Below are 22,134 nucleotides of genomic sequence, written 5' to 3' on the forward strand. Positions count from 1 at the left end.
ATAGCAATAATGTGATATTCATTTACAGAAATAGTTCCCTATTGTTTTATTATTGAATAATTTAAACTGTTGTTTAATTCAATACTACTTTCTACTGTGATATTTTAATTGCGCTTGATTATTATATATTATCACTGTACACAGGTCAAATGCTTTTATTACGATTTTGTCGCAAGGCACGTATTGATATGTGTTTTAGTTACAATGCCAGAGTCATTAAGTCTTCACCTCCTAGCAATAAACTTTAAAGATGGTTAAACCCAAATTACATCACAAAGACAGACCATAAGAAAGGAGAAAACATTTTAACTACTGTCTGAACCCTAGATAACATTAGAAAGCCAAGTGATGTAATGACGTATGCACATCAAAATTTATATGCAGGTACAGACTTTACATGTACAGACAGGGAACCTGTAAAGTCTATAGACTGCTACAGGGAGTACAGACTTTCGACGAGAAGTTTTTTAATGGAAATAGTGCTAGTCGCTTGAAACCAAACCTTATGACTTCAGTTTCTAATTAGTAATGTATCAGTTTTTAGTTGTGTAAAATTAAAATTAAACAAAATCAAATGCATACGCCCCTTTTTTCTGTTGTTGTTGAAGTAAGTACTATTCTTATTATTTGCAGTCTGAATGATCTTCAAAAATGACCTTTCGTTTCAAAAGAAACAAGCAAACGTATACGCAGAGCTATTCTTTGAAAAAAGTGTAAGTCTAAAAATCTCATATCTCAGCCCTTAAGAACAATAAAGCAATTGTTTAAGACAATAGTTCTCGATAAAATTTATCTCATATCTCCTTTTTATTATTAAACAAGAATATTTATTGAAATTATCTTCACCAGTGTCGTAAATCATTTTAGGTTTCTTCAGAATAAAAATACCACTTAACTCTTTGATTTCAAGATAAATTTTAGGAGTATTTACCTCAGAAGTGCGGTATAAGAATAAAGAAATACCCCGGTTCGCGTTACAGCAAAAATCCGGTTTCGAGGAAGGAGACATTCAGAAAATGCTGCCTCTTTATTTTTGTATTTTTGTTGCCTTATGTTTTCAATCAGGTGAGTGTCTTATTTCATTTATAACTTAAAAATACCTTGTTTTAATTTTCAATTCCAAATGTTTGCTCATTTTCATGTTCATTAGAATTACATTTAGCTATACCCTGAAATATTCAAAAAACAAATATATCAGTTTAGTGCTTTGTGATTACAACACGGGAGAATAGACCTGCAGTAAAAATTAAAACTCAACGAGTAAGCCGTATTATTATATAGGCAATGAACTATGTTTATTTGGAGATGTAGTATTTCTGTGCTGCGCAGTGTGATTTAATGCCATCTCAATAACGACATCTCGTAGTTTAGGTAACCATGGCCAGAAATCCAAACACAGATGAATATTCATCGAATATCAATTTGAAGTCTACAGGCTAGGTTACTTGAATATGATAAAACAAACGATGGCTATCTGTCTAAAGAGAGGATTACCTTTGTGAGGACTTAATAAAGATTGAGTTCATCCATCTGCTGGCATTGAACCCGGGGTGGAGCTCCCAATATTCAGCAAGCTTAGCAAATACAGATTTTTGCGGAAGCACATTACTCTGTCAGAAAATCTTAATTCATCGGAATAAAGACAGGGTATAACTCATCATAAATGATATGTGCATAAAATAACCTATCAATAAGGTATATCAAGAAGGGGGTCCGTGACACTTAGCCGAAAACCACTTAGCCGACGGGACACTTAACCGACACCAGTTAGCCGACAGGGCATTTAGCCGACAAGGACACTTAACCGACAGGTCATTTACCCGACACCGACAGTTAGCCGACAGGACATTTAGCCAACACGGACAGTTAGCCGACAGGACATTTAGCCGACATGGACATTTAGCCAACAAGGACACTTAGCCAACAGGACATTTAGCCGAAAAGGACACTTAGCCGACAGGTCATTTAGCCGACGCACAGAATTCGCCGTCAGGGCATTTAGCTACGGGACAGTTAACTGTCAAGACATTTTGTCAACAGGACAATAAGCCGACAGTAATGTTTAGCTGACGCGTACCCAATAATTATTTAAATTTACGACTTCTCCATAAGTTCAATATCTAAGTTATTTTTTCACCTATCAGTAATATTCAATTTTCGATTCTTGAAGATCTCATACGTGCTTTTAATTTTTATTGTGTTAATTTAGCAGTGTGTGATATGTATCGTGCTGCTTGGTGTGTATTGGCCAAAGTGAAAAAGCGCTGAAATTTCTCGTCAAGGAATATGAATTAAATTTCGAAAGGAAAAAGAATTTTTTTTAGATAAGTACAGCGGTCGCTTAATTACATTTTAATATGGAATCTTCAAAAATTATCCGTAAAGCTTCTGTTATTTAATCAACTTTCACTCATTAATTTCATTTTCTTGTTTACTTAATGATATTAGTTTTCCAATCTCGCTCTTTCAAATTTCTAATATCTTTACGTTGCATTACTATTTTACTCATCACATCGTGTTACATTCCTTCCCTTAAAAAATCGTTTGGCTCCTCCCACTAATGAAATTTCTATTCCCTGTCATGAAATGTCTGAATAATGCAATAAAATTACTGTCATTCTTGAATTATACTTTTTTATGGAAACATATGGCAGTGAGAGTTAGTTTAGCAAATATATTTCATTTTGTTATTAAAAACAATTAAAAAAAAGTAAATTTTAAGACCAGCAAAGGTATAAATTATTTGCGACCTCTATAATTAGCAGTTCATGCCACCATCCTCAAAACTGAGATTTATTTTTTAAAATTTAGCATATTTATCAAGCATAATTAGCTTTCCAAATAATTATAGAGCTATTGCATGCTTTCAGGGCTGGATAATTTTTTGCTTTTCCTATGCTGTAAGGAAATTTGTAACTACTTCTTTTAGAAAATAATATTTTTAATCTGAACTACTAGAAAATTTCAAACAGGCAATTTTTATGCTTTTTATTTGTGTAAATAAGTAAAAAATACTAAAATATTTAAACACGAATTTTTGAAAATTTTGTTTAAAATTCCAAATTGTGTTGCTTTTTTATAGATGAGTATTATAGCACAATTTCTATAAATGAATTTTATTTCAATTATATTTCATAATACATCATAGTGATAAACACTTTTGACTCCTTAATTTTTATACATTTAATTCTAATATTAAAATTGTATTTAACCGTAATAATTAATTTTGATTGTATTTTACAGTGATTAATTTTTTAATTTATTTTTAGTTCTACGTTAGATTTTTTTATTTACGGTTAAGTTAATTTGTTAGCTCGAAGCGGCATTTTGCGCTATTTCACTATAACTGTCCATGTCTCCTTGGAAATTGTTGTTACCAAATATTATCGCCCTGTATTATATTTAAAGAAATTAAATAATGAAGAATCTGCATGCATACAGTATGTATATGTATGTTTCTCGCACTGTGACAAAAACGACGGTATCTAGAGCCATCAAATTTTGAATAATGTAATCCTCCACCTGAACATGGGCATCTGGATGGCCGAATTTCGAATTCGTTTTATTATCTGTTTCATATTTTATAAAACTTGAACGGATTTTTTTATTAACAAATTCAACGATTTTAAAGCGAGCAATGGCAACACTGTACGGAAAATAACAGTTTTATCTCCATTGCGGAAATTCTAAGGATATGCTGTTTTCAAATGTTACGGGTGATGTTTCAAATGTGGTTTACGGGCGAAGAACATGATATTCAATAAATATAGGTAACACACAAAACGTTAAAAAAATGTTCCTTCTGGGCGTAATATAAAATCTGTGTGCTTCTAGATTTTATTTTGTCTTTTTTTTTTCCTTCTTTACACTCAGAAAATTTTATGGTCCGAATTTTATAAATTACTAAAATAAGTAATCCACTTTAATGTTAATAATTTAATGATGATATAAACAAGTAAATAATCAAGTAAATAAATCAAGTAAATAATAAACAAGTAAATAATCGTTTTGTAATGTTATTATACTGTTGAAAACCACTGCCTGAAAATGTTCATTAAATTTTGAAAAAATCATCAGATCTTGTTTAATTTTACCTTATTTATTTCAAAGCATCACGTACTATCAGTCTTATTTAATTTTACTTTAATTTTACACAAAATTAAGTTCATAGATTTTGTGCTTAGAGTTCTTACCGCTTAACCAAAGTAAAGATGTTTGTACAAGAATTACGCGTGAAAAAAATGAACGAAATGCAGTAAAACGTGCTTTAATGAGATATATTAAATCCTATTTGAAAAAAACTGTGACTTTCATAATCTCATTACTATACAGCGTATCACATTTAACAATTAAAAAGAGTTATCTGATACAAACGCCATAGGTTTCCGTGTTAAAGTAAACCAGGTAGTCCCTAATCTTCCTTGCGGACATATCGGTGACGCGCGCCCGCCCACTGGATTAGTCTATCTCTTATAAGGTCCATGTTCGTAACGCGAAATGAATGATCCCACCTCACTGCGGATTCTCACACGATATTCCTACAAGCAAGTTATGCCTATACAATATCCGTAAAATCACTATAATTGCTCCTTACGAATATAATTGCTCATCACCTCCTACTTCGATAAAATGGTATCTGAATGCTTCGCATTCAAATCTCCTGAACGTTGTGCTAGCACAGGAAAAGGTTATGCTCAGTAATTTCACTTGCTATGTACAGGGTAAGGCAATGTCTGGATACCTACATGTGCGACTGAATCGCTTCATAGGACAGGGAAAGGAAATTTCATTAGTGGGAGGAGCTAAACGATTTTGTAAGGGAAAGAATGTAACATGATGTGATGAATAAAATATTAATGAAATGTAAAGATATTAGAAATTTGAAAGCATTTGGAAGAGCAAGATTGGAAACTTATTATCATTAAGTAAACAAGGGAAATTATTAATCATGTGAAAGTGTTGAAAAGAACCCATTTGATTAAATGAAGAAGCATTACGGATAATTTTTGAAGATCCCATGTTAAAATGTAATTAAGTGACTGTCGTACTTAGCTAAAAAAATTCTTTTTCCTTTCGAAATTTAATTCATATTCCCTGACGAGAAATTTCAGCGCTTTTTCAATTTGAACAATATAAACCAAACAGCACGATACATATCAAACAATACTAAATTAACGGAATAAATTAAAAGCACGTATGAGATCTTCAAGAATCGAAAACTGAGTTTTACTGATAAGGGAAAAAAATAACTTAGATATTGAACTTACGGAGAAGTCGAGAAATTTTGTAATTGATGTAAATTTAAATAATTATTGGATACGCGTCAGCTAAACATCACTGTCGGCTTATTGTCCTGTTGACAAAATGTCTTGACAGTTAACTGTCCCGTAGCTAAATGCCCTGACGGCGAATTCTGTGTGTCGGCTAAATGTCCTGTCGGCTAAATGTCCTGTCGGCTAACTGTCAGTGTCGGCTAAATGTCCTGTCGGCTAACTGTCAGTGTCGGCTAAGGGTCCGTGTCGGCTAAATGACCTGTCAGCTAAATGTCCTCTCGGCTAAGTGTCCGTGTCGGCTAAATGTCCTGTCGGCTAATGGTCCGTGTCGGCTAAATGACCTGTCGGCTAAATGTCCTGTCGGCTAAGGGTCCGTGTCGGCTAAATGACCTGTCGGCTAAGTGTCCGTGTCGGCTAAATGACCTGTCGGCTAAGTGTCCTTGTCGGCTAAGTGTCCTGTCGGCTAAGTGTCCGTGTCGGCTAAGTGTCCGTTTCGGCTAAATGTCCTGTCGGCTAACTGGTGTCGGTTAAGTGTCCCGTCGGCTAAGTGTCCGCGACCGATCAAAAAGCCCGCAGTGATCAGGATAACATCGTTTACATTTCAGCAAACCTTAAATAGAAACCGAAGAAACCTCGAGAACGAGTAATAACACTTTATTTTGATCAAAAGTTAAAGGTATAGATGTTTCAGAAATTCCCAAATCAGGCAACGATATCAAAATCATAGAAATTCGCAGATTCTTAATACTAGCAGAAATTTTGTTAACATCGCAGCAGACAAAACGCCGTGTTAAAGTACAAAACCAGACAAAGGGCCTAAGGTAAGTAGGTGACGGAGAACAAGAACGCCTCATGTATAACATAGGTAAGCAGGCATGTGTCTCGCGTCCTTGCGGTTATTCTACGCTCCGAGAGTCGACAGCAAGTTGTGGGCCGCCAGATGTACTAAGTAGACAACGGCTTTGTATATGTTTTCGCCGCTGATTTTTTTCGTATTTAAACGAAGAATACGGTCGTAGATCTCTAAATCGGTTGCGAATTTATAGAAAATATGTTGATGCTTTTGCTCTGCCAGAAGATGTTATCATTCCGTATTTCAAATTGCCAAAATTTACAGTTATTTTAATTTGCGATGAACTGATAGAGTATTTGAAGCCACATTCAGAAAACAAAAACGCAGTTTCTACTGAAAGAAAGATTATTTATACTATTTCTGAAATTAAATTGTAATTATATGCTTTAAAAATGTAGAAGATAATAAGTTTATTAAGCACATATAGATATCCGATAAGCTTCTACTCGATTTATGTACAGCAAGAATTACGTTTATTTTACAATCTAACAGTTGAATACCTTACGAACAATACTGTACACAAAAAGGAATGTCTTTCATTATTACGCGAAATTCACACTACTGTAAAATAGAAATTTAAAAAACAATTATAAAACTATAAAATAGCTTTATAATATTTTTTCAGTAGCAGTACTACTACTAGTGTGATACTTTTAAAAATAAGTTTTAGCTCAGAAGGGCTATTAACTTCGTTTTGCCATTTTGTAGCGTTTCACTTTTCAAATCGTTGCCACTAAATATCATCGCACTGTATTATATTTAAAGAAATTAAATAATGAGAAATCTGCATAAATGTATGAAATTTTGTAAAGCATTTATGAGTGTTTGATTAAGAAACTGAATGATTTCAAAGCGAGCAATGGCAACATTGTACGGAAAAAAAAAAACATTTTCATCTCTAGCGCGCGAAACTATGTATCGGAAATTCTAAAGATATGCTCTTTTTAAATTATATGATTTTGATGTTGAATTGAATTTTATGGTTTAAATGCGAAGAACATGATATTTAATAAAGGTAACACGCAAAAAATTAAAAATACCGGCCTTTTGGAAGTAATATAAAATCTGAAAGCTTGCAGATTTTTTTTTTTTTTTTGTGTGTGTGTGTGTGTAATTTTATTACGCTTTAAAATTGGTTTCTAAGGGAAGACTTTCTGAGGGAAACTGGCTTGTATACACATTACACATGGGGAAAGCCACGAAAACGCCGATGCGGGCAGCTCGTTCGTGGGATTCGAACCTCGGATCAAACTACCTGCGTTCAGCGACTCTACCGCTCGGCCACTGGTGTGCTTATTAGCAGAATTATACTGTATTATATTGTATTATGCTATAAAGTAACAATGCTAAAAGACTGAGACGTACCTTTAGAATTTCCGATACATAGTTTCGCGCGCTAGAGACGAAAATGTTTTTTTTTTTCCTCTTTTTTGTTCATGGAATAGTACTTTTGTAATCCATTAGTATTTAAAATTGTTTCTTTGCAAACTTAAAAAAAAAAAAAAGATACTGTTCATAGTAGAGTTCTCATTTTATATTGTAAAAGAGATATTGATTATTATTAGTTTTCTATTTAATGTGTCGAAACGCTGGTTTGACAAGGACTTCAACTGCAGAAAAATATTTAAAGAAACAGTGTGAATCTGGAAAAAAATCCCCTTCAGTATATTTAAAAAACACTGATAAATTTATAAAATAATCTGAATTAATATAAAAGATTTTCTTATATGAAATTATCTAAGTGCATTTAGTTACAATATTATTAACGCGAATATCGTTTTGTGTAAAGGTAAAGAAAATATTTTTTCCCGCTAAATGAATTAATGGATTATTTATTATGAGGAAAAAAAAAAAAAAAAAGCACGAAAATCCGAGTTTAAATTATCGCGAAAAGTCAAAGAAACGTTTTGTCAACGATTCATCTTAACCCGTGTTCTTCAATTTCCTATATACGTCGTACATTGATTATTTTTACTTTGGTACTTGCATTGTGAAAATAATATTACTATCTTTTAATTATTTTCACAGAATAAAATCTTTTGAGAAGGAAGAATATTTTAAATAAGCAGTTTTTATATATATAAGAAATTAAAATAACAGCAATGTAATGTTAAAAAAAAATATTAGTAATTGTGTGACAAAAATTACAATACGAATTAATCACACATACAGGATACATTAGTATAATTTTGGTATATATTTTATATTGAAAAAATATTTTCTTTCATGTTAATTATAGAATAAATTATTTAAAATAAAACATTTTTATGCGTGTGTGATAGCTGAATGCAGCAGCAATCGGCCGTATTGTAATAGCGAATGAATTTTAGTCCTCTTCCTGAAAGAAATAATTTTCATAGAAAAAGAAAATAAAAAAAGAGAAAGAAATAATTATCATAGAAAAAGAAAATAAAAAAAGAGAAAGAAATAATTATCATAGAAAAAGAAAATAAAAAAAGAGGAAGAAATATTTTCTTTCTAATTTCTTACTTAAAGAAATATTTTTCTAATATTAACTGTAAAATAAAATGCGTGAAAACAGCTTAATGTAAGCATATTAAAAAAAAAAAAAAAAAAAAAAAAAAAAAAAGAACTTAGTTTGCAATTAGATTGTAATGCAAGTTAATCATATTATAAATTTAAATGAATAAAATTGTTTATTTCTAAAAAGATTTGAAGTAAGCTTAATTCATTTACTCTTATCTATTTACCGTTGCTTTCATGGTATCCCATATCACTCTATATTTCTTAGGCCTAAATTCCTGCGTTAACTTTCCCCTCAAAAACCGGGATCCTTAGAAAACGGATAACATAACAGCATATTCTGCTGCGTGTTGGTCATAATACTGTTTTGTGCCATTTTTTTCAAATTACAAATGCAGCGTGCGAGTTAGTGAAATAATAGGAGAATATTCCTAGAACTTTGATACAGAAGTAATTATACAGGGGGTCTATGCATTCGCAGTACTTCCCTGTAAACCTGATGTAATTCCAAAATGGGCATGGTGATGAAAAATGCCAGAATAAATCCATCCAAATCAATACCAGATTGTGGGCGTGGTCTTCTGTTACGTTACGCGATGGTCCATTTTGGTCCAATTTAACTATTGAGTATCTATCTGATAATTCTATGTTTTGGTAGTGATTGAATGCGTATGGCATGTCTTCGGAAGAGTGTGTCCTTTGCATGTACTGCGAAAAATGTTTTAAAAATAGAGTGCAACTACGGAGTATACTTTTGTTAATCCGCACCGTACATTTATTTGAGTACGCAGTAGAAGTATTACTTTATTTTTTTTCTCTCATTTTAAGGAAAATAAAATTACTGAAAAAGTGCTATTTTCTTCTTTGCTATATGCTTGAATTAATCGTTGTTAAACTTTTTCGGATCTTAACGATGTGAGAAGTGTTATAAATCTTTCTCTTTATCTTTTATTATCTGTAATACCAGAAGACTTAATCAACATTCCACTTGCAAATTACAAAATTATTGAAACATTAACGTACCAGTTAGTCTTTTTGCATCTCTTGCATATTTAGGCTTCTTTAAATTTATGTATTGAGTGATGAATTTATGGTATAAATTCATCACTTAATACATAAATTTTAATAACACTGTATATTTTTCAGTTTCATTGTCTTAGTTTTTAAAAATTGGATACTCCTCTATAATTGGAATCAGATTCAGAAATGCACATACGTACATTTCTGAATCTGATCCCAATTATAGAGGAGTACCCAATTTTTAAAAACTAAGACAATGAAACTGAAAAATATACTGCTAAATATACATACTTTATATACAATATATACAGTCATTAAAATTTATGTATTGAGTGATGAATTTATACCACACACATACATCTGTACATGCATGCATACATACATACATTTCTGAATCTGGTCCCAATAACCGAAGAGCACCAGAAACTGGTATCGATACATTAAATTCCCCTGCTAGACATGATGCAGGGAGATTTAATTGTATTAATTCTTTTTTTGCTTTCATTCACTAAAATGTACATACCATTTTACATTGCTTCACAATTTTCTTATCTCATATATGTTGCTTTCTTTTAGATTGTTTACTTATATTGAATACCTAAAGCTGATCATACTTGGATTTTTGTCATCTGCATTAACTTTTTTTTCAGTATATTTACCTTTCAGTTTACATAACATGTTTTGTGGATTTTAAAAAATCAAACTGAATAGATATGTTCATAAACCATTTATTGGAAATTGGAAAAATGGTCCTTTTATAATACATGCATTTTTCCTTTTAGTATTACAAATGTGAAGTTAGTGGACTAAAGAACTTACTGTCTAACAAACTTTTCCCCCTTCATATTTGTAATTAAAAACTGAGTTTTAAGTAATCTTAATCTTTAGCATATTTCCAAAATAATCTTTAATGAAAGAAAAATGAATACTTAAGTTTTCTTTCAAAGCATTCTTCCCATTTCCTTGTTATTATATTAAACACACTGAGAACACAAATTTTCTTATATATATTATCTTAATTGTATCAATTTAATTTGTCCAATGTGAGAATTCCAATTACATGCAGCATGTTGTGGAATAATGGCAGCTTTGCAATAGTTTTCTTTAATGACTGGTTTGAAAATTCATTCAGTAATAAAGTCAGATATTACATAGAATAACAAAACCTGAACTGTAATGTTCTCCTCTCCTATCTTCACCAAACTCCCTTAATCCAAACAATGTATCAAGGAATTATAACAACATTCAATGTGTGTTACATCAGGCATGTTTACATCTTTGCAAATAAAGTACTAGACGAAAGAAAGCACACTAATGGCATTTTTGGAAGGAATTCAACAGAAGTCAACATGTGTGTGTGATTATGACAAAGCCTCGAGGGCTATATGCCTAAGGGGAGGGATGCCTTCATGGAGGGTTTTCTAAGGGAAACTCGCTCATATACACGTTACACAAGACCGATACACGTTACATTGACCGAAGTGAAGAAAGAAAAAAAAAAAAAAAAAAAAAAAAAAAACACTTTGAGATGAATTCAAAAACTGCACTCCTTACCACAATATGTTTAATAAGTTGCATCAAGTATTGTCCCAAACAAAAATCAGCAGCTATTTAAAAAAATAGTTGTATCATGCACCTACTTATTAAGCAGTGATATAAATTATTTCAATTACCATTTGTTTCATCTTTGCCTTTTAATTACAATAATATTAAGGTTTGTATTAAGTATTCATGCTTTCTTAATCTGAAATATACCTAACAGTTTTTTTTCCATTAAAAGTTGGTCTTTGCGGAATGTAATTTTGCTGTATGTGCAGTGTGTTAATGACATAACCCCTGTCTTTGGCAAAGCTTTAAAGTATACATATACAATGAACTCTCTGGAAAATTACCACCCATGGCCCCAGATAATTTTCTTCTGTGTAGGTAGTTAGTTGTCTGAAAGAAACAATGTTCAATATAGATATTGACCTCAGAAATATTCAAAAATCATTTTTCAGGATTAATTTGGATTGATCAGATAATGATAAAGCACATTAGGACTGTCTGATAAAGGACAGAGATATAATCATGAGGCCTCTTAAGGGAAGCTGGTTGTATTCATATTACACATTTAGAAAATTACATGAACAACTGTGCAGTTAGCAATTTTGCAGGGATTTGAACTGGATCAAACTACCAGTGGCTGCTTGGATTTATAAATAGAGAAAAGTTCTTACTGTTGAGTGATAACTACCACCGACGTGCCTCTTGAAATGTATAACAAAAAATCAGGATAATTGTTTTGCATGCTCTAGTTCATCTGCCTTACATCTTATAGACACAATAACATTGCTTTAAAATATTTCAGTATTTCTAACATTTCTTAACTGTGAAATATTTTGAAATATGTTAAACAGTATATTGAACAATATTTGGCTTCTAAGTCACCTATAAGCTGATTTCCAGATGAGAAAATGTGAGAATGATGGTGATAGTTGTTGGTGCTTTCTGTATGAAGTAATTTTAAATTCAGCCACTAAATGACAGAATTTTTTTAAATGACCCACTATGTTAAAAACAACTATAGACTTTCTATTCTTTTTTAACATATACAGGTTAAAACTAGTTTTCATAATACTATATATATTTAACAAGATGCTGATTCAAAATTGCAATATATGTTTATTACATATTATGAAATTAACATATTGTTATTAGATAATGGATTATTAATTCCTTTTAATTTTTTACAGAGCTTTTTATGAATGGTTACATGATGAGGAAAGAAATACCAGAACATCCTTTGCATTAAATAGCTCATGGGGGGAAAAATTCAAAATCCCTTCTTCTCTAACTATGACAGGTAGCCAAAGTGGATTTTATAAATCTGAAGGGAAAAGAATATGGCAACTAAAAGCTCAAGGTTTGTGTAGACAAAGCTCAAAGTGTAAACAGACATGTACAGCTAGCATAAATATTAAAATTTATGAAAATAAAATTTCAATACAGTACTACAACACATACTACAAGCACAATTTTAATTTAGGTCAAAAAGAAAAAAAAAAAAAGAAAAAAAAAAAAAATGGTACGGAGGTAATGATTTAATCTTTTTTAAAGATTAATTAATGGTAATGATTTTAATCTTTTTTATTCTATATAATGTAATAGTTATTCATTTTTTGTAGTTATCATAGTTTATTTCAAAAATCCCTCCTTAAAATATATTAAAGTTTTTTCCGTGATAATACGCATCTGTTTCCCTTTCTCACTTTCTATGCTGCTGGTATTCAAAATGCAGTACTATGAATGAAGGATCTAATAATCTTAAAATCTTCCTGTTAGATGACTTAGAATAGACTTTGATGGAATATGCAGATAATTAATATTGCAGTGTATACGCATGTCACGTACTCCAGTAATGCTATGTAGAAAGACTAAAGAAAGAACTATAGGTTGTTTCAATTTCTGGAATTGTATGTTTTGCCAATGCTCCTTTATGTGGGAAGTTTCAGCATTACACAACATTCTTTTCAGACAAATCTCATTTTTGCCTTACCATTACGATGGTCTTATCTTAGTCTGGTGACATTTTAATACCAGATATCATGACCCTTGCATTATGACTTATCCTATCAGTCTATCACTAATGGTTATAGTTTAGGGTACCATTAGCACTGTTACTTATGTCTAATATACTACATTACAGGCACTCTCAGCAGCAATCACACATTACAGGCACCTTCAGCAGCAATCACTACATCTTAAAATTTTGCGCCCTGTTGTCTTCCCTCCCTTTCAAGATAGCCTGCTGCTGAGTTTCAATATGATCGCAATATTCAACAGTTTTTCATTGCCTATTAGGTCATTATGCTACCTTGGCAAAAAAAAAAAAAAAAAAAAAAGGCAAAATTACAACAAAAATCTCAAATACTTATAAGGCCACACAAAGATGCAAAATGTTTACAGTCTGAGAAGATTGATGACAGAATATTTAAATTTAAAAGTAGCTCATCAAGAAGAATTTATTAGGTCAAAAAAAATTCAGAGCATGATTGTAACAAACCACTGTTTGAAAATGTATACACAGTGTAGTATTAGCATGCAAGCATATACTTGTGAATGTATTGACCTTAGTATTCAAAATAATTTGTGCAAACACATTCTTTCAGCAGTAATGTACAACAGACATGAAACAAGTTATTCTGGAGCAATCATTAACTTCTGAAAAGAAGGAGTACAAAATTTAGAAAAACCACACATAAACTTCACTTCTTGGAAATCAACTATCATAATTTTTTTTAATCACTAGTAAATGAAAATAAAAATTTGCAGACTACATTAACAGACAAAATATTTCAGCAAATCATGCAACATTTAAATGCCGTTCAAAAATTATTACAGTTGTCAGAAAATTACAACACAATAAATCAAAAAATATATATGCACTAAATTTGAATCTACAAGTAAAAAGATTATTCTACAAAAAATATTTTTCTCAACAAAAATTTGTCAAAAAATGAAAACTGAACAAACCTACAGCAAATGAAACTGAAAGGTTCACAGATATTTTATTAGGACAGCCTGTCATTAGCAGAGGAAATGATTATAACAATTCAATACAGAAACATCACTAATAAGTGAACTTTATTTTGTTTGATAAAGAAATTTAATCATACAAGCTGATCATTACTTTTACTGTTAACTGCTCCTGTAAGTTTCTTTCTTTCTATATTATTAATTTAGGACAAACTATGAGAGATTAAATGATTATTTCAAGTGGCTTTAGAACTTTTAAGATGTTTCATCCAGGAAATCTATTTGCTAAATGAAAGTGTGCTATGATTAAAGAAAACATTTGTAAATAATCAAACTTTTGAAAATAACATCTGACTAATGTAATATGTTTTGTCAATTACATCATAACTATGATTTTACTTTTTTTAAAAAAAATTTTTGCTGTAAATATTATTTGTTGAATATTTTAAAGATAATAAAAATTTTGTGCATGCGCTTAATGTTGTAGGTAATTTCGAATGCTTCATCCCAAAACTTTAATTCTTTATTCAGATTTGTGAGAAAAGAAAAGAAAAAGAAACTTAACATTTATTAATAATAATGTGTATCCAACTTTTTATTAATTTCATAGAAGAATTTTATCTAGAATGTTGAATACTTGAAAATGCATTCACAGTCATCTACTTCCTTTTCTTATTAACGAAAAAGCTCATTAAGCTGTTCATTCATAGAATGCTCCAAAAACGTCATCCTTATTACAAACAATGCATATTTTCCTATAGCTTTAAAATTAGTTAAATTATTTCCTTATACAAAATAGTTCCTTATGTTATCTCAAGAACGAAAACAGCAACTTCATACGGCACTGAACTGTAGTTCAGAATTAATCACTTATAAAATTTCATTATGCAATAAATCTTTGTTTTTTATTGTATTTTGATAGTCATTCTGTATAAATTGCATTCATAAACTGATAGAGCTATTGCTGAAGAAATAATAACTAATTGTACAGATATTTTTTTATATAGCACAGATGCTTAAACAGTGTGATGTTCTATAAATTATTTCATGTATGTTAATATAAAAATTGACATGTAAAAATATTATTTTTGAGACAACTGGCAAAAAGCCTGCGAATTCACGCAGGCTAGGCCCAGCATAATAACGGTAAATGGAATGAAATATTATTTTTGAAACTCGAATTAAATAATCAATGATTCAGCAACCGCCAAAATACAAAAACAAGCAGCATCAGGAGTTACTTTCAGAAGGCATAATAATCTAATGTAGTATGGAAAACTTGAGATTATAAAAGAAAATAAGATTAGACTATAAAACTATATGACCACATTCATGTTTACAACGTCAGCCATTCACGATTACTCCGCCTATAAATGACGTCATTTTCAAGTCAGACATAATTGGCCAACATCAGAAGGGTACGGCGCGGAGTCTAGCTTCTCGTGCAGTGAACGGGAGGAAAAAGAAGAAAATAAACAGCAGTCAGGTGTGTCGCCCTCTGGTGGCGGTGATGGGGGCTAAAAGAAATTCAAAGTCCGGAGGTGGAAAGCCGGGATCAGGAGCTGGCGAATCAGGAGGCAGCGCTGGTCTAGTCTAGTCTGTGCAACTATAGCCGAAATGTCGCGCGGCTGCGCAACTTGTCCGGCACTTGAAAATAAGCCCTAAGGGCACATGACGTTGCCGTTTCTTGACAATTTTAGAGAGGTCAAAGGTAAAAACAGGGGGCGACCATGCGTCGCAAGTCCGTAAAGGCGCGCACAATGAGAAAATCACAAAGGAGCCGTGAGGTTCTGTGTGAAATGTTTGTGTTGTACAACAAGGAAACACAGACAAAATCCAACAGTTTCAATCATGACGTTTGAAAATGACATATCATAAAAGTAAACATATCATACTTTAATACATATATACTACAGAAACGTATAAAGGAAATACATAAAATACAATTGAAAAATAATATGAAGATAAGAATAATTACATTATATACAATATGTACAAGAGCGTTGCGTACCCATCATGAAAAATTCTTACGTTGGGAAATTTAAGTCCCTGGCGAGGTGGGCCGCAAGTGGTCTTAACGAAGCGTCTTCATCCAGAATCATGTAATCCAATACATTGAGATCAGTCATGTGCACAATCCTGAGCCTTATTAAAGAAATTGTTGTTAGCATTATGCAAATACATCTCAACGGAGTCAATTTTCAAGTCACGGTGTAGAGTGTGATTTGACACGTAATAGTGTGCATTAGCTATCATTCGAAGAGCTTTATTTTGTAAAATTTGTAGCTTCTCTATCTCCTTCTTCTGAACAGTTGCCCAGGCGGGAGAGGCATATGAGAAGATAGGACGTATGATAGAAATATAAATGTGTCTTTTCCTTTTTAAGTCTAATCTGGAAGTCGCAGATAGAAGCGGCGTGAGACTTCGTAAGACTCCGATAGTTTTTCCTCTAATGCTGTTAATATGTTCTTTCCAGAGGAAATTTGAACAATATTTTAGTCCAAGGTAAGTAGCACTTTTGACAATAGGCACTACAGTGTCAAATAGTATCAGTTGCGTTGTCAAGGGATGATTCATCTTATTTTTCTTAAAGATTAGCAGTTTGGATTTATCAGCATTGATTGCTATTTTCCATTTGGCGCACCAATGTTCCAGCTTAGGCATAAATCTTTGCAGTTTCTTTAGTGCAAAATTCGGTGTCCCAGACTTTACAGCGAACGCTGTATCATCTGCGTAGCACCCCATGAAAACGTTCTGATCAATGTGTTCAGCAGGTAGGTCTGCTACGTAAAAAAGATAGAGTACGGGCCCTAAAATTGATCCCTGTGGGACCCCGGCCTTTACTTCTTTTAAAATCGATTTACTTTCTCCAATTTGAATGTGGAAAGTTCTATTTGTCAGGAAAGAATAAATGATTTTAATCAGCGCATCACTGAACTTTAAGCTGATTAATTTATAAATAAGCCCCTCATGCCAGACGCGGTCGAATGCCTTCGCCACGTCCAGCATGAGTAAGGCAACATATCTCTTGTTGTGCAGTGCACTGCCTATGAATTCGTTGAGCCGAACTAGTTGTTTTGTCGTGGAAAGTGCTTTTCTAAAACCAAATTGTTCTAGAGGTAGCTTATCCATGTGAGGCTGAATACGGCTAAGGATGATTCTTTCTAGAATTTTACCCATGCTGGGTAACAGGCTAATGGGTCTATACCCTTCTGATTTAGTCAGATTTTTTCCCGGTTTAGGGAGTACAATCATCTTAGCAGCTTTCCAGATTTGTGGAAAATAACTGTTATAAAGGCAAGCGTTTAGAATGCCTGTGAACCTGTTGACCATGTTAATCGGCAGCCACTTAAGCGCCACATTATTTATATTGTCCTGCCCAGGGGCCTTCCTATTCCTGAGTTTTTTGATGATGTTAAGTATTTCTTGAGGTGAAGTGAGCTCAAGATGACTCTGTAAATTAAGGTTATCCATCCAGTTAGAAACTGTGGAGTTTACTAAGGTAGAAAAGTCCTGATTAGATGGTGATGGGTTCTGGGTAAACTGCTTTTCAAAATGTTCAGCAAGCGTGTTACATTTTTCGCTATTAGTAAGTGCAATTCCATGCTCATGATAAATTGGCCTGTTTACCGTATTCTTATTTTTTAGTCGTCTTACAAAAGACCAAAAGGAATTACTTGGCTCATTTTCTTTTCAAGCTTTCAATCTTTTCATCCCATAGTTCCTTACGGTAAATACTTATCTGCTTTTTGATTTCTCTACTGAGCCTATTCATGTCTTTCTTAGTGTTCGGGTCATATGTAAGGTGAAACCTCTTTCTGAATTTGTTCCTGTCTCTGATGAGATTTTTAATTATAGTTGGTAGTTTATTAGTGATATGCTTTCTTGGAATCTTTCTGGTGGCAGCGTCATAAGCGTTTTGTATATCTGTCGTTAGCTGCCTCGCAGCATGCTCTATGTCATCTGGAGTGCGTAATATAAGATTTGTGCGACTTTCAGAGAGAATTTCATTATATTCCCTCCAGTTCGTCGTATTGATAAGCTCTTCCATGACCTCCTTTGTCGTGCCAAGAGTCGCAATGACTGGGCAGTGATCCGAATCCAGATCCTGTAAGACCTCTAGGCTAAAAGATAGTGAGATGGTAGAAAGGAAGATATCAAGAATAGCACCCGAATTACCGTTGTTGGGCAAATAAGTGTGCTCACTCGGCACATGTAAATAAACCGGTAATTATTAATGAACTCCGACAATTTAATACCGTTATTATTAGTCCTCCTGCAGTTCCATTCTTGGTTCTTTGCATTAAGGTCACCCGCCAAAATAACCTGTTTGTTAATATCCAATATCTTAGCTAAGTAATTGACGTCGAGAATATTCCTCGGAGGATTATACAAGGAGTTAAAATACACATTTCCATAGTGCGGGAGATGGACAGATACCGTGACCAGCTCGTGTCCATTAAATCGCTCGTCATTGATAAGACAGGACTGTAGGGAGCTGCGGACAAAGATTGCGACCCCCCCACCTCGGTGACTTAGTCGATCGCACCTATAACAAACATAATTCGGGATTTTCATCTGGGTACTGTTACGTAGGAAAAAAAAAATAATATTTTTCATTTAACTTTTATCTCTTTACAACTGACTGCTTGGTGCCGCGACAAAAAAAAAAAAAAAAAAAAAAAAAAAAAAAAAAAAAAAAAAAAAAAATCAAAAAAAACCTAATTACTACTAAAAACTAAACTTTGTACTTAGTAATCAAAACTTTTAAATCTAAAAGACATCAAAGAAAGATATCCTCCCTGGTGTTTTGGTAGAATCACGATTAATTATGTACATCCACAACAAAATCTTTAACAGGCTATCTCTCACTAAATGAAAACTAATTTATATCTCCAACCTGAAAACACATAAATTTGAATCTTAAATCTAGAGATAAGCTTAAACCTTGAACATTTCAAATATCACACAGAACTCTTCAAAACACCGGGGAAAGATACAATCTCACAATTAAGAAGTTTACTCAACATAATCAAAATAAATTCTGTAAACCGATCGTATAGTCACCAACTAAAATTAATTTTTTCTACTACCGCAATATAATTACCCAGGTTCGGTTGAAAAAACCATGTTTCCGTTAGGATCACATGGGTGACCTTCAGTAGACCACAATTAATACACACACACACAAAAAAAAAACATACAATATTAAAGATAATAAACACATTTATTGAAAATTCCCACACATTATAACTTAAGATAGCTGGCCAGACTACCCCTACAAAATCTTTTAAAGTTCCTCATAGTTTTTTTTTCTTTTCATAACAATCTCAATTTAAACATTATTTCATTAACTCAAAAATCATAGGGAAACACGTCACAGTTCTTAATCATTTTAAGCAGTAACTCAAGAATATTAAACTCATTTTAAAAAACTAATTTAGAATAAAACATATTGAACATAGCACTTAAACATTAAAACAAAGATTCACTTCCTCCAATTAGTTCAATTGACTTCTGACTATTAAACATTAAATAAAAAATTACTTTCTCAGCTAGAAATTGTTAAAAATATTCAATTTTTATCTACTTAACATGTCAACTCTTGCTTTAGTATTAAACATTTCCAAATTTAAAAAGATTATGTATCAAAATAAAAAGTCACTCACGAAATCGGCGTACCACCTTTGAGAGAATCAGGGAGCTGCCCAAATCCATTGATCCAATTTCAAAACACCGAAACAATAACTACTAAATCTTCATCGTTGTTTTCCGGAACCGGAGCCTTTTCATAGTTCATAGTTTTCAATTTGACTCAGGGAGCTGCCCCGATCTAAATTACAAATCCCGAAACAATAACATCCAAATCTTCATCGTTGTTTTCCGGAACCGGAGCCTTTTCATAGTTCATAGTTTTCAATTTGACTCAGGGAGCTGCCCCGATCTAAATTACAAATCCCGAAACAATAACATCCAAATCTTCATCGTTGTTTTCCGGAACCGGAGCCTTTTCATAGTTCCAGTTTAAAGTTTTCAAATTCCTCCGTTAAGCAGCACTTTCACTCAATCATCTTCCCGTTTTCGAAGTTCCACTGAAGATAAGAGAAAGAGGTCGAAACTGGAGACAAAAGACCAAAGCAGACCTCAGGCGATGACGACTTTCCATATTTCCACCTTTTCTAAAGCAAAATAGATACTCCAGCACGAACGAGCAGTTCAGACTGTTCCACAAATGGGAAAAAGAGATCTCAGCGACGAAATTGAAAATAATAGGCCGCAAGAATTGCCGCCGTCACCCTCCGTACCCAGAAATCTCGGAGATAAAAACTTAACTGTATACCGCGGTCGACCGACCGCGGCAGGCCCCGTAGGTGCCGCCGTCAAAGTCGCAAACCCCTAAGGCTCAAAAAAACCTCTTCAAAGTCTTCTCTACAAATCGCTATTTTTTCAAGTCCAAAAAAAAGATTCCCTGCCTTCCGTGCAACGGCTTAAGAAACCTCGGTTTACCCACACCAAGAAACGCCTCAAAATTACTATTGGTTCAAACAACACTAAAATTAAAATTTTAGCCAATCTTAAGGAAACTTAGAATTCCTTTCGCCAACTAGAAGAAAGGTCATAAATCGCCACTGAAATTCTCAGAAATTCAGAACTTTCTACAAGAAGACAGACCCTTTCTTTCCCACGCAACAGAAGAATGTTTCCAACCTATAACTCTGTCAAAAAATCGCCGCCCCTTAGAACTAATCGCCTCTGAACGAGAAAAACACGTGTTTTCAACCCCCGCGAAAAAAGGGGAAAATGCAGCTGGACAGTGACCTCTAACCTCCAAAGACGCCTACGCGTGAGAAACGGAAATACAACCGCGCCCTTTTAACTGTAACACATATTCAGCCAAACTTAAGGGAGTTTTGTCGTAAAGTTTAACAATATTAAATATTAAACATTAATTTAAAATAAGCTCAATACAAATTCACTAAACACAAAAAATAATATAATAACTAAGAATACATTATGCACAGTAAAATAATACGAACTAATTATATACAACAAAAATACATAAGAATTTTCCATAACAGTACTTGGCGTAGCAAAAGTCTCTGTTATCATCGCCACGTCAATATCATGATCCCTGAAAAAGGTATAAAGTTCCGTAGTTTTATATGCAATGCCTCTAGCATTCCATGTCATGATCCTAATAGGAGCAAGCATAGGTCTAACTTGACCCATTAACGATTGTAGTGGAAGTTTTTATCTCCTGATTGTTTTCATGAATTCCTCTGACCTGCTGTGAAATTTGAAAACCAGCAGTTTTTATAACGGAAACGAGTTCCGCCAGGTCAGTGAAGACTTGCTTGGCTTCACTTAAAATATCCGAGTAAAGTCCAGAGGACAACGCCTGTGAATAAGTTTTGTTTTCAATAACCGTACTTGTGAAATTGATTGTTTTATCAGTTTTTCTTTTCGGGAATTTCTCACACCCCCTAAAACTGGAGGTGTGGGAACCCCCGCAATTTACGCAGACCGGAGGCTTTTCTCTATTATTTCTATCAGGACAGTCTTTCACATAGTGTTCTTTGCCGCATCTGACACATTTGAGTGCATAATTGCAAACCGCCTGTGTATGATTGAACCCCTGACAACGAAAACATTGCAGGGGGGCAGCGCTGGTGGATAGAAGCAAGGCAGTTTGAGATGTTCAGGCTGGTCACATGGGTGGTCACCCTCTCGGAAAATGACCCTAGTCGATGCTGCTTAAGTTAGGTATGCAAATTCAACATATTAATTCTGTGGGCAGTGAAGGGCCTATTGTAATAATCATCCTCTATGATTTCATAATTCAAAATATTAGAAAAGTCCGCTATGCTATTTTGATTTGCTTTTCTGTAGAAATTTTCGTTGAACTTGTTGATGTAAGTTTCCACGTATTCAATTTTTAAGTCTCGGTGCAGGTTTTTATTTCTGATATAATACGGAGCTTCTGTG

General features: G+C 33.1%; 1 protein-coding gene across 1 annotated transcript in view; it reads left to right on the forward strand.

Annotated features, from left to right (window-relative positions):
• Window positions 1-905: 905 nt before the first annotated feature.
• Window positions 906-22,134, forward strand: part of LOC146995617 (uncharacterized protein CG3556-like) — a 103,090-nt gene continuing 81,861 nt past the window's right edge. Inside the window, exon 1 of the mRNA XM_085821501.1 lies at window positions 906-1,065. Coding sequence (XP_085677627.1) covers window positions 1,017-1,065 — 49 coding nt within the window. The 5' untranslated portion in view covers window positions 906-1,016. The remainder of the gene's footprint in view (window positions 1,066-22,134) is intronic.

The sequence above is a fragment of the Stegodyphus dumicola genome, chromosome 8 (genome assembly GCF_044657685.1).
Source record: "Stegodyphus dumicola isolate Sdum_Otavi_A_Nest chromosome 8, ASM4465768v1".
Lineage (NCBI taxonomy): Eukaryota > Metazoa > Arthropoda > Arachnida > Araneae > Eresidae > Stegodyphus > Stegodyphus dumicola.